Source organism: Eucalyptus grandis, chromosome 8 (genome assembly GCF_016545825.1).
Source record: "Eucalyptus grandis isolate ANBG69807.140 chromosome 8, ASM1654582v1, whole genome shotgun sequence".
Classification (NCBI taxonomy): domain Eukaryota; kingdom Viridiplantae; phylum Streptophyta; class Magnoliopsida; order Myrtales; family Myrtaceae; genus Eucalyptus; species Eucalyptus grandis.
This window is the reverse complement of record NC_052619.1, coordinates 47,030,913-47,044,958: the sequence shown is the minus strand read 5'-3', so window position 1 is coordinate 47,044,958 and position 14,046 is coordinate 47,030,913. Positions and strand designations below refer to the sequence as shown.

Genomic DNA, 14,046 nt, shown 5'->3' with positions numbered 1-14,046 from the left:
GAGGGTGCCAGGGACGGAGCCGAAGAATTCTTTTAGCACATTCAAATATTGTTGTGTATTTGCGTGAGAGCCCAAATTTGTAACCATACAATACTTTTCATTTTTTTTTTTGCCAAAAATGAGTGAAAACTATTAATTCTCTCAAAATTTGTGTCGAATTTGAATCATACTATGATATCGTGCTGGCAAACCGTAAATGATAATGGAGGAAAAAGTGCAACGAATTCATTTCTTTTGTTAATTTAATATAGTTATCATCTTCTTTGTTGCATTTTGGTCTGTTCATAATTGATGGGGTCAATTTCACAGCATGATTTTCCTAGTAGGGTCAAAGGTACAAAAATAATTTAAAGAGAACTTACTATCAAATGTGAAAACCTGAGATGTAATTAGCAAGATGAAAGGAGGAGAAGGAATTGAGTTCATATCATTTTCTACCAATAGGTTATTAGATAGACCCATAACGCACATTAAACGATTGATTGGTTGGAGGCAGGAGAAGGGAATGAGAGGCGGTGATAGACACTTTGCTCCCCTATTAGGGTCCGTTTATTTCACGAAAATTAAATGATTTTTTGGAAAATATTTTCTTAAAAACGGTTGCTTATATCATTTACGAAAATGAATGAACGAATAATAATTTCGTTGTCTACGAAAATATATAAACATGATTAAAAAATTTCCCATTCATTAATTATTTCAAGCAATACAAACGATCATTTTTAAGAAAATATTTTTTAAATTATTTATTTTTTGCAAAATAAATAGAGTTTTAGTGAAAATATCTCAGCCGCCTCAGCACAAGTGCAAGAAATACTACCAAACCCCAAGTTAGATTAGCGAAGCGGGAAAGTAAAACTAATCCTTATTTATGCACATCGAGAAAAGAGCTAAAGAAAATATGAATACTGAGACTTTGGAGTAGACTATGCATCGTGCACCAACTCCCAGTTTCACATAATTTCGCTCCATGCAGCCACTCCAAAGTCAAAGTAAGTTTAGAGTACATCCTTCCATGCAACAGGTGCCGAGACCAATACAAATCACCCCTAGTCTTTCGAGAATAATTAGGCCCCATGTAAGTAATGATGCTTGGGAAGTGGAGTTGAGAAAATTGGAGGAATCGAATTCATATGGTGCGCCCAATCCACATCTCTTAATTTGCATGTAAGTAATGATGCTTGGGCGGTAGAGTTGAGAAAATTGGAGGAATCGAATTCATATGGTGCGCCTAACCCACATTTCTTAATTTGCATATTTAGAAATTAGTATTTTCATAAACGTTATGGTTTTCTAATTGCTTTTTTGATTGACAGGTCATGGATATGTATATCACCCATGTTCTTATTTAATCAAACTTGCATGTCGGTATTGTACGTGATCTATAACCCACCAACCATAAGTGTGATTGAAAAAAGTTTCTTTCGATCGAAGATAACAGAAAATTTAACCATTCGCTAAGGACGACACCAATCACGGTTCTTTGTTACCCAATTATTTCGTGATGTCCAAAAAAAAAAAAAAAAAACAATTGTCTAATCACTAGTCACTCCTAATCCCCCTTTAACTTTCACTTGTATCAATTTGACTTTCGTACATGGAGAACACCCATAAGAATATATTTTTCGTTGCACGTGAGCGCACATATAGAGAACATAAATGGACAAACGAAAAGGACTTCATCGGGAGCAAATAAGAGCTCGATAATGCAGCAACCCTCACTCCTAAACTCACCAAATCCATGCAAGAAATGGTTAAAACACCCAACCCTAGGTCAAAACAAGTTGCGTCATATCAATATAAAAGCATCCCCAGGTCTTCTGATAAACCTACCGACTCATCGGGACTTGGGGAAACTGAAGGAAAGAGAAAATTTTGCGGGGTTCAAATGGGCCACGGTTGCTCAAATTCAAATTATACCTAATGAGCTGGGCGTTTTGTGCCCTAGACAAGTAAGTTAGAACCCCCATAATCTTTTCTGGGAAATCCCAAATTGTCCTATGAAGTTATAATAATGAAGACCTCTGTGTCTTAGTGTGGTTGTCAACGACCGAGAAGAAGAAAAGATCCAGCAAAACTATGACAGCAATCGAGACAAGAAAGGAGAAGAAACCAAAACCCTAGCAAAATAAAGAATCGAGAAAATATTCGACTCCCATACGGGGGAGCAGCTGCAGGGCTGGCCATACCTCATCTGGAGCATTGAAGATGCTCTTCCCAATCATTACTTACTCTTTTGTAGCCTGTCCTGTCGTTTTCGCCGGAGGCTTGCGGTTAGAGGAGCATCGTTCATCAGGGTTCAAAAGTGATTAGAATAAGGTGGTGATGGACCTGCTGGTGATACCTGACAGACGCTAAAGTCGCTGGAGAGTTTGTGTGCCTTGCGGTTGTGTTCTTGTGGCAGAAATTTGATTATTTTAAAGTACCGTGATTATCTGGAGTGCCTTCCTGAACTTATGCTTTTGGACAGTGGGATTACCTAGGACTCCCCCCCGTATGTTTCGGTCGATCCTGGTAATGTCAACTGTGTCAGAGTGAGCTGACATTTGTTTCCGCTTTGTTCACGGAGAGAGAGAGAGAGAGAGAGAGCATTATTCTCTGGTTACCATCTTGTTTTCGGGCTATTACATTCAATTTTCCAACAAGTATTTGGTCGATTATATTTATTCTACTTTAATCAAATAAATAGTATAATTGACTCAATCTGATTATATTGATAGCAGCGTTGTGTTTACATGATGTGGGAATGATTGTTAAATGGTATCATATTTACTTACCATATAGTAGGATAGTTATAAAAGGTTTCGAATTCGTGTTGTAGAATGTTCTGCACTTATAATAAGGCAGTGATTTGTGCGCTTGGCTTAACTAATGTATTTCAGCCTAATTAAGCAAATGGAGCTGGAAGATAGAGAAGTAGGTGTAAATTTTTTTTGGAATTTCTCTTTTCCTAAAGGTTTTTAATTTTGCAGCATAAATTGCTAGTTTACTTGCATGTAAAAGTAGATTTTTTTAAAGGGTTGGTTGTACAAAAATTAGTTTTTACATATTTGAAAAAAACTGATTAATCCGCCTCTCTTTGCATATTTGGACCTAACACTCTTCGTACCATTGTATATGAGAATAGTATTTTGGACGGCCTCATTACGAATGTGATATGATCTTAATATATATAAAAAAAAATTGCTAAGATTTATGCCCTTCATTCTTTGGCTTCATGGTTCATTTTCAACTTGCTTATTGAAAAATGATAGCAAATTAGCCAAATTACGTGATAGCCATTCTTAGCCAATGAAGCTGGAACGGTCTCCTGCAACGAATTTTCCAATATTGTCAAATATACTAAAACAGTTTAGCAACATTTGGTTTTCCAAATCTATATAGCAACATTACTGCGCATTGAACATAACTAGCTTATTTAAATTCCCACTTAAAATTGGAAAAAAAAATCCCACTTAAAATTTATTACATCACTTATCATATCAACTTTTTGACTTGTTTTTCATGTACTAAAAAAAAGGAAGAAGGAATTTTAGAATATGCCAACTAAATCGATGGGACCATGCAGTAGGTAGTAGGCTCAGTAGAACTATGGAAATGTGGACCTCTCTTTTACTCCTGATGAAGCTCTGGGTACTTTATTATTATTATTATTATTATTATTATTATTATTATTATTATTATTATTATTGGTGATTAGAAGCTCTTGGTATTTATTTATATATAACATAAAGGTTTTATTTTTCCAGCTTATACTAAGACCCCCATCCTCACCGGTCAATCGTAAATCCTCCGATTTTTCCACGTCAATTTCCCTATGACCTCCACCCTTTTACAGGACATTAATTAATGTGTGATGTAGACCATAGTCACATGACCGAGAAAAGCCCAAATTGAACCGACGTGTGCATTGGCCTATCCTCCAGAAATGTTTTGGGCGCCAAAATTGCTGGTCGAATAGAATACCGCCCACATGAGGAATCTAGCCGTAGCATTTTGTTGCTTTGTGTGGAATATAATGAAAAATTGGCTATAGTGAGGAAAAATTATAATGTGATGTGAAAATAGCCCATTGGATGACAAAAGATCATCATTTGGAATTCGTCCTGAAAATTTTAGGGTTGAATTTCTTTACCAAGGATTAATAGTCGTTCAAAATCTAAGCCAAAAATCCGATCAAATTATTAATAATATAATTTCATCTTATTATTTACAATTTTTATCGTACAAATTGATCATCAATAATAATTGAACGGCTCCCAATTTTGAATGATCAATTTCAACTTCCCTTCCCTAGACGTCATCAAATGCGTTCAATCGTTCGGCTTGATAAGTAAACTCTTTAACAGACAAGTCAAACTCGATCCAAATCAATATATAAAGTCGCATCGACGGTTATATTTAGAATCCACTAAGACCATTCGATCATGGAAAAAGTTTCAATAACCAACCCATCGGAACAATCTCTTCATACTGATTAATGGGAAATTAACGAGGCAAGATGATCTTAGGGTGCGCGTGAAAAAAATTCTATTTCTCTATTTCTCTATTTCTTGGAACATGTTTGGAACAAAAATCCGTTCAGTAACGCAATTTGATTTTTCTATTTCTATAACAGATTTCTATTTCAAAAATAGATTTGAAGAAAAAATCAGAAGCTAAATTCTTTAATTTTTCAATTTTTATTTCAGAAATTTTGTCATGCACACCTTTAATTAATGAGGCAAAAATGATTTTTTTTTTTTTGGTCAGTCATACTCTATGCCTACTCTACACTCACTCTCGTCTTTTACCCGCCCCATCCCCATGAGAAGGTGGGGATTTGAATCCTTCACCTCCCCTTCCATATTGGAAGGGTGGCCACTAGGGCGAATCCCAGTGGTTGAGGCAAAAATGATTTGAATGGTAATTTTTCACAAGATGGGGCATCAATGATATAATCTGAGGATGATATGCATGATGAGTGCAAATTCAATTCAGAGCCGGTTTTTGTAGGGGGCGAAATTGAGGTCCCATCGCAGGGCCTATATATATATAGAGAGGGACAGGTGGCCGGAAAGGACAGGGTCGTGTGTGTGTGTGGGGACACTGCTTTTTCCTTTCCTGGTTCCGTCGCCGAAAAGTCATCAGTCTCTCCGAAGGGACCGCGACAAAAGAAAATCCTTCCCATCTCCCGCCTTCCCGCTTCGTCTTGAATCTCTCTCCTCCTCCTTCCCTCCCTCCCTTCTTCGCTTCCCTCCTTCACTTCACTTCACTTCGCCGCACACTTAGCACGCGCGCGCAGAGAGAGAGAGAGAGAGAGATGCGCAGCGGCGTTTGGTGGGTCTGTGGAGATGGACACGCCTGAGAAGACCCAGATCGCCGCTCCCCCCGTCTCTGCCCACGAGGTAGAATTCTCGTCGCGTTCCCGGTTCTAGGTTTTTCGTTTTGTGGGTTTTCTTTGCAGACCTCAATTTCGTGGTTGTCCTGTGAATTTCTTCCCCCCCCCCTTTTTTTTGTTTTTTTCTGGGTTCTTTTTCGTCTTCGTTCGTGTGGCGATGCCACTGCGCTCGGGGGTCTTTTCTTTTTAATGGGTTTTCTTTGTCGGTGTTTCGTTTTTTCTGGGTTCTTTTTGTTCTTCGTTTGTATGGCGATGCCGCTGCGCTCGGGGGTCTTTTCTTTTTGATGGGTTTTTCTCTGTGGGTGTTTTCGTGAGGAAAGGTTTGTCCTTTTCGGAGCAGAAACGGTTCGGCCTTCTGAAGTTTTCTTGGGTTTTGTCCGTGTGGTTTGATGACTTTGCTTATCGATCTGTTGTGCACTTTCGGAGATCACCCTGTTCACTTTGCTAGCAGTTCCTTCCGATGGTTTTGGTGGTAGGGATTGTTGAGATGATTTCGGGGGAGAGAATTGGTTTTTCTGCCCGGCCGATGCAACTTTATGTCTAGAAATAAGGGTTCTTTTTTTTTTTTTTTTTGTCAGTTCTCTTCTCTGATTATTTCAGGGGGAAAATGGTGATTTTGCTGAGTGCGTTCTACCAATAATTCATGCCAAGAGAAGATTTTTTTTGCACGCTCCCATGGTTTTCCTACAGAACTCTGCTGTTTTAAGCTATATTGTAGTTTAATTGGTTGGCGAAATCGTTTGCTTTTTCTGTGCAAATTTTTGGGCAGCCTTGTTTCGCTTCATTTTTTTTGTCTTGTCATTTAAGGTATTTCTTTTCAGCTATTGTTGCTCTTCCCTGTTAATAGTGACGTTTAATCTTCATATGGTCTAATGTTTTTGTCCTTCTATCGGCAGGACTCCCCAGTTTTTAACTTCATCAGAAGTCTCTCACCTATCAAGCCCGTGAAATCCACACACATAGCTCAGACTTTCACCTCACTTCCTTTCACAGCCCTTCCCTCAGTTTTCACTTCGCCTCATGCCAACTTTCACAAGGACCCGAGTTTTCTGCGGAGGTAATTGATGGCATTGCATATTTTCTTTGCAAAGCAAGTGCGTTGTATCATCAGTGGTAATCACTATACATCTCGTTCCTTGACTTTTTCTTTTCAGGCATCAAAGCTTAGATCCATCAAATCCCGATTGTTCTTCTGAAAACCACAATATAGTCTGCCGAAATGGGGATTTTATTAATGGCATTTCTCAGAGAAGCAAAAGCTCTGACAAAAAGGTTTCAGTTGAAGTTCATGCTGAACCATGCAAGGAACATTCAGATTTTGCAACTGAGTTTCCTCAGACCTCGAGGTGTGGCTTCTATAATCCGGAAGGTAACATGACAACTTGTTCTGCTGGTGCAGAAGCTGCAGTAGAGACTGCTGGTATGTCGACCCCCATTATACCGGTGGCTATGAAATCTTCTGGGAAACCACTTCCTGAAGGTGAAGGTCAACAACAGAAAGAATGGCCAATTGATGCTAGTGACTTGTTCATTTTTAGCTCTCCTAATGATGTTGAGGCATTTAGGGAGCTTGTTCAGAGATCACCTGATTTTGGAACAGCATGTTTAAGTTCTCTCATGTCAAGGTTCACACCAGATGATGTCAGTGGTTTTGAGAGATCGCAGCAGGTGGATTTACCGTCTAGGGAACAACAACAAATAGAACCCCCATATCCAACTGATGAAGCGTACGGGCAAAAGGAAGCAATTAAGAATCTTGATTACCATAATCTGGATAAATTTTTGGATAAGTATATGTCAATCCAGCTGGACAAGAATTCGCACAATGATGCAGGAACATGTGTGCCTTTTGATTACACGGTAATGATGCCACATTTCTGGTTAGTTGAATTCAATAGTCTACGTGTACATTATGTGGTGCTTATAGCAAATCCCTCATTTTCCACTGTGTCACAAGCATTAGTTATCACTTGAAAGGTATTTTCATAAGTCCAGTTATTACAAAGTAAAACTTTATTTGCTATAGGTGTCCAGTTGTTACATACTCAATCTGTTCTTATTAGATGCACACACTACTATATTAAGTGACACTCCTGATGTACTTTTGTAGTGTCTCCCTGGTCTAGCGTAGCTAATGGGCATCTTTGCTTGCACATCATTTAGTCGACAATCTTATGAATTAAATATTTGCAGCCTGTCCCTAATTTCCATCGGGGCTTGAGGAGGCGTTGTCTGGACTTTGAGATTGCTGAGCTTCGTAAGCTCTCTGGTGACGATTCGGATTATAGTCACATTGCATTATCTCAACATGATGAAAACACTCTTGTGAACGATGGGCAGCTGCCTGTTGAAAGTGAAGGTGATCCCTTGAGGTGCACGTTACCTGGAATTGGTCTGCACTTAAATGCTCTGGCGACCACTTCAAACGACTACCAAAGTGTAGAACATGGAAATTTGTTGAGTGAAAATCAGTTGATGAACACGCAAATCTCTTCTAGCTCATTGAATCTTCCCAATTCCCATCAATCTCTTCATGAATCTTTGACTTCAGTTGCTTCTGAGGACATAGGTTCTGCCGATAATGGAGTCCTAGTTGTACAAGATGGTTCGCAGTCATGTGCATATCCTGACAGTGAAGAGCTTGACCACAACAGTCCTCAGAAAAAGAGGCATGTCTACAACTATTAAACCTCGGTGTGAAAAGATTCATTATGATGCATACAATTGTTCAATTTACTTAACATTAAGAACACTACTTGTTGCTTGACAGGCGCAAAGCAGAGCATTCTGAAGATACGGCCTGCAAACGCTGCAACTGCAAGAAATCCAAATGTCTGAAGCTGTAAGTAATGTTTCCTTTTGAGACTGATGAATAAGTAAATGTCCCATGATAAATATGTCAAAAGAGTTAGTTTATATGTAACTGACATTTGGATTGACAAAGAGTAACTTCTCATATGAGTCTTAGTTAACCATGAACTACTCCCAGTCTCCATCTTTTATTATATGCTGGCTTATACGTGGGATGGTTATGTTGTGTTTTGGCCAGGTGGTCAATAAATGTGATGAGCACCAATCACTGTGTCAAGAAAATTGTCCACTTATCCTCTTTCTGTTTCTTGGGCTTCAAATTGTTCTATTGCCTGGATTGTCATGGTGCTGATTGCATTTCATTAGCCTCTTTCCATTAGCACGTGAAACTTAGTATTTTTTTTTGTTTTTGCTTAGGTAAACAGTAATCGGGTTCCTAGTTTTGTTTCTAAAGAATGTGAAGATGGTCTTACGGATTGCATATATATAAAACGAAACAAATGCATAAAATAGAAAGTCATCTTTTTCCCTGTTCTTGTAGTTACTGTGAATGCTTTGCTGCTGGTGTCTACTGCATCGAGCCGTGCGCATGCCTAGACTGCCTCAATAAGCCTATTCACGAAGATACTGTTCTTGCAACTCGCAAACAGATCGAGTCACGCAACCCACTTGCATTTGCTCCAAAAGTTATTAGAGCTTCCGACTCTTTTCCTGATACTGGGGTTAGACACATATTCCTTAAAGTCTATCAATGCAATCAGAACTGCTATCTCATAACAAATATTCATGCAGGATGATTCCAATAAAACCCCTGCTTCGGCACGGCATAAGAGGGGATGCAACTGCAAGAAATCTGGCTGCCTGAAGAAGTATTGTGAATGCTATCAGGTTCTTACTTTCTTCTCCTTCTTATTATTTATTTTTTCACATCGTATAATCCTATCTAAACACTTCATTCCCTTGAACAAAATAATCCTATCTAAATACTTCATTCCTTTGAACAAAAGGGCGGAGTTGGTTGCTCCTTCAACTGCAGATGTGAAGGTTGTAAAAATTCATTCGGTAGAAAAGACGGTGAGTGGATACGTCTCTCTGAATCTTTGCATCTTGCTTGTATTAATTTTTTCCATATGGACTCCTTTAGTTGCTATTTGTGATTCTTGTTGTTAAAATAGTTGTCGTAATGTACCCCAGGATCTACTCTAAATGGTGTGGAGGCCGAAATAATTGATGAAGGGAAGGAAAATATCGGAAAAAGCGTGGGGAACCAACGTTCTCTGGAAGTCGCAAAACAGAGGGATCCAATTCAAGCAACGCCATCTGCATATTACGGGTATCATCACGTAGCTTCTCTTTTGCTGATAAACTTTCACAATGATAGTAAAAACACTAAATGGTCCTCTGTGTGTACCAGACCATCAATTCAGACTACATATTCAGCAAAGAATGAACCGCCGCGATCCACATCTTTGGTCACCACCAGCTCCTCTTCAGTACTTCATGCGGGTCAAAATCAGGGGACACATAAACATGTTGCCCCGCAGCCTGAGTTTGAGAAGCATTACGACGATAATAATAATAATAACAATAGTAATGCTGGTGGCAAGATGCCAGAGGTGCTCCGAAGCAACGACACTCCCAATGCAGTAATCAAAACTGCTTCTCCCAATGGCAAGAGGGTTTCTTCACCGCATAGCGACTTTGGTTCCTCCCCTCCGCTAAGGAGCGGGCGGAGATTGATTTTGAAATCCATACCTTCTTTTCCTTCTCTCACCCAGCATTGAGACGGTGAGAGTGACTTGGAATAGTTGGCTTAGTGGCCTTGTTTGTGGTAGTTGTATGCTTTAGAGGCCCTATTGTTGTATCATAAAATGTTTTTCCTTTGCCCATAAAAACTACCTTGAGTAATTAGATAATTTTTCTTTTAATCGTTTCTTGCATGTATTTGCTTCTGCCCCTGTAACTATAGAGGTGTAGCTGTAGATTGTACAGTACCCGGTTGTCCCGTTAGTAACTGCTAAGGTTGTCTCATAGGCGCTATTTATCTGAGCTCATTTGATCTTTCCGTATTTAAGAGTTGGTGTCTGGTGATTGCTTGTATGGACAGAGCTAACAAAGATATAAACACTAGTGTAACTAAGCCACACGCAAGAACAGAGACTACCGTTTAACCAACGAGTTCGATTTGCAAATTTTAGTCCTCGATGCATTGGTACTAAGCTTGACTTTCTAAATGCTTAATGTTCGATGTGTTTGAACTTGATTTCATTTGACTCCGATGCTCCGCTGTTCAGTCTGGTTTCAAGTTTGGAACTCCATCTACGAGCGTCTTCGACGAAGTTAAAACCTGTAAACGGGATCATTTCCACACTTCTTATTCTTATGAACATATATAGTAATGTCTGCAGAGGTTCAACAGGCACATAAGGCTCGAAGATCATTTAGTTTGATGCTCCCATCACTAGAATTTGTCTCAAAATTGAGAACTGTTGCGACCGGCGCAGTTCACAAAAATCTCAACTACTGACAACTCATCTCCATAAAAGGAGCAGATGGTGGCAGGTTTTGCATTAAGGCCGTCCTCAGCTAACTGAGGCTAAAGTTCAGTGGTCCAGGACTTGGGAGACGGCTAAATTTGAGGCCCACTATCATTGTGAAGTAGATGGTGGATGAAGAGTAAAGAGATCAGAGGCCTCTTCTTCATGGAATGGTTGTCATTTATTTATTTTTTAATAATAAAAACACTATTTTTTTTTTTGAAAAGATTGTTTAAAAAGTCTTATGGCAAATTGAAATGTTTAGCACTAAATTGGTTGCCTTATAATAGGGTAAAGATCTTTTGGATAATTTTCCCACTTTTTTTGCTAGCACATATCCATCACCATGTTTATTTTATGCAATTACTCCTTTTCTTTATGGGAAAAGAGCGATAGCCTTTAATTATAATGCTTTTAATCAATGGTGGAAAGACAATTAGACAACCATCGTTTCGAAATGATTCATTTCCTTCCGATGAACACCTCGAAATCATACTAACAAATCGTGCCGACATCTATCCACCATTCTTCATCGAATCTCTTTTCACATGTGAAGCTGACATCGCGTGCTACGTCAGCAAATTTCAGAAATAGTAAAGTAAGAAAGAGAAGTTAGGGAGAGATTCTCCATGGGCTTCACGTCCACAGAGGTTATACGCAGGTCATAATCATCATCTTCCCATTCCAACACGAGCGCAAGTACTACCCTTATTTTTGTTTACCTTTTCTCTGTCCTCTCAAAACCTGCCATCAAGAATCGGCAAACACGATGGAACAGCACCGAACGAGTCTCGTGCATGCAAACCCTATCGATCATTAGTAACTTTCAGAATCTTGTGGGGGGTGTCGGAATGAAAACAAGTGGTGTCCTGGCTGGCTTCTCCGCTAGAACACGACAAACAAAGACACCCATGATTCCAGTCTTTTCTACATGCATCTGGGTCCCATGCACGTCGATTTTGCATTCCCATTTTCTTCATGATCTCCCTCTGTCTCTCCCTCTCTCTTACCTTTTCCTGGTGATTCTGAATGCAATAATGGAGGTAGGTGACGATGCGAGGGGAGCGTGGGTATGTGTTGGACTTGAATTTGTCATTTATGAGCGCAATCGAGGCCAATGTTTCATTTTTTCTTTCTTTCCCTTCCCTCGCTGACTATTGATCTCGTGGAAGAAAGAGGAAAAGGCGCCTTGTATGTGTCCGTACTGCTTTTTGGGTGTCGGTTGTCTTAAAAGCAGAGTCCTCCTCCTTTCTGTTTCGACCGTGGAGTAGACATCAATAAGCCCCTAGGCAGTGATTCAGCCCCGACAAGTACTACCGATCCATAAGATGGAAATAAGATGGAAATCGTCGCTCTTTAAGAATCAAAGAAAAGGGCCATTCTAGATCAAATGCTGAGAATATTTCACCTTTTGGATCAAGTGGGTTCTTTCTTCTTAGTTCTTTGTGACATGGTCGAGTGCATGTTCATTGACTCTCGAAAGAAGTACTTAATTCGGTAATATCTTCACTTGCAAATGCCATTGTTGGATACTTGTTGCAGGAATGTGAACTTTGTTTTGTGCTGAAATGACTCAAAACGATGGTAGGATTCTCGGTTACTCCTACCTGATTAGGATATTTTAGAGAGTTTTGACTTGATAAGTTTAAATCATGAATCATAAAAATGACACATCCTATTTCCTAACTCTTTTGAGTAAGATTAGTTTTTGACCGTGTCCTCCTGACATATGGCAACTTATCATTGGCCCATGTGCCCATGCCAGGGGGCAATTATCCACCGTTGATTCCCTACATTAGGACAACCACGTGGCAAGATCTTGTCAGCCAATCAGCTTATTCATCTCATTTGGGTATCCCAACAGTCCACTCGTTTGGGACGACTAGTGCATATTGGATGTTACAGGTTTCGAGTGTTTTTCTCAACTTTGACATCTTCAGACTTTGGACTTTGGCAGCATCATTGAGAAGAAACTCTCCGTTAAGCACCCATCGTTTCTTGTCTGCCACCTGATATTCTAGTCTACGAGAATTGTCTGCTTCTCCTGTCACACCCTCTGTATTTCATCTTGCTTCTAGTGTTATTTCTAAGAGATGCTAAGAATGCGTTTGGTAACGCTTCTGTTCCCGAAAATAATTTCTGATCAGAAATTATTTTTTTTTTTATTTTCGGTAATAATTTCTAAACATTTTAAGGCATTTGATAATTATTTAAAATTTTTATTCCCATAATAGAATTGCATTTGGTACCGTTATGAAAATTCTTAATCCAGATGAGGGTTAGCGACCTTATCGGAGCATCGCCGACCCTTGGCGAGGCCACGCTTCGACGGCCGTGCCTCATCGACAGTTGGGTGAGGCTCGGTCGAGCCTTGGTTGGGCGAACGGCCCTATCCAGTTGTCGGTAAGGCTCGACCTTGCTAGATCTATGAGGTCAAGTCTCGCCTAACTAGGCGAGGCTTGCCGATGGCTAGGGGAGGCCTGAGCAAGGCCCGCCTAGCCATCGATGAGCTCGCCAGGCCTCATCGGACCTCCGCCCAATTAGTTTTTGACAGTGTCCTTCTGACATATGGCAACTTATTGTTGGCCCATGTGCCCATGCCAAGGGGCAATTATCCACCGTTGATTCCCTACATTAGGACAACCACGTGGCAAGATCTTGTCAGCCAATCAGCTTATTCATCTCATTTGGGTATCCCAACAATCCACTCGTTTGAGACGACTGGTGCATATCGGATGTTACAGGTTTTGAGTGTTTTTCTCAACTTCAGACTTTGGACTTTGGCAGCATCATTGAGAAGAAACTCTCCATTAAGCACCCATCGTTTCTTGTCCGCCACCTGATATTCGAGTATACGAGAATTGTCCGCTTCTCCTGTCACACCCTATGTACTTCATCTTGCTTCTAGTGTTATTTTCTAAGAGACGCTAAGAACACATTTGATAACGCTTCTATTTCCGAAAATAATTTTTGATAAAAAATAATTTTTTTTTATTCTATTTCCGATAATAATTTTTAAGCATTTTAAGATATTTGGAATCGTCCAAAATTTTTATTTTCAGAATAGAATTGCGTTTGGTACTATTGTAATTTTTTTTTAATCCAAAACATTTTTTAATAATTTTTAAATAATTTAATTGCTTTTTTTTTCCTTTTTCTTATTTTCTTTTCTTTCTCTTCTTATTCTTCAACGTCTATCGATCGCTAGAGCGTCGCCTAGATCCGGCGAGGTCGAGCTCACCTAGTCGCCAACGGGCTTGACGTCGCCAGTGACGCCGATCTCACCCAACCATGAATGGGCTAGCCTTGCCCGGCCAA

At 39.6% G+C, this 14,046-nt stretch overlaps 1 protein-coding gene across 1 annotated transcript; it reads left to right on the top strand.

The window, feature by feature from the left end:
• The first annotated feature begins 5,158 nt into the window (after nt 1-5,158).
• LOC104414766 (protein tesmin/TSO1-like CXC 3) lies at nt 5,159-10,265 on the top strand. The gene is made up of 10 exons (XM_010025931.3): nt 5,159-5,387; nt 6,277-6,437; nt 6,535-7,240; nt 7,574-8,049; nt 8,151-8,222; nt 8,733-8,913; nt 8,984-9,079; nt 9,199-9,265; nt 9,386-9,524; nt 9,606-10,265. Exons 1-10 carry the CDS (start codon nt 5,334-5,336, stop codon nt 9,973-9,975), a joined length of 2,322 nt encoding a protein of 773 aa, XP_010024233.2. The 5' UTR covers nt 5,159-5,333; the 3' UTR covers nt 9,976-10,265.
• Nucleotides 10,266-14,046: the final 3,781 nt, after the last annotated feature.

What these genes read in the sequence shown, in the direction of transcription:
- LOC104414766 (XM_010025931.3), top strand. Translation starts at nt 5,334, where the DNA reads ATGGACACGCCTGAGAAGACCCAGATCGCCGCTCCCCCCGTCTCTGCC. An exon ending in GACCCGAGTTTTCTGCGGAG is followed by an intron (nt 6,438 to 6,534) that starts GTAATTGATGGC and finishes TTTTCTTTTCAG; the next exon opens with GCATCAAAGCTTAGATCCAT. An exon ending in ACTCTTTTCCTGATACTGGG is followed by an intron (nt 8,914 to 8,983) that starts GTTAGACACATA and finishes ATATTCATGCAG; the next exon opens with GATGATTCCAATAAAACCCC.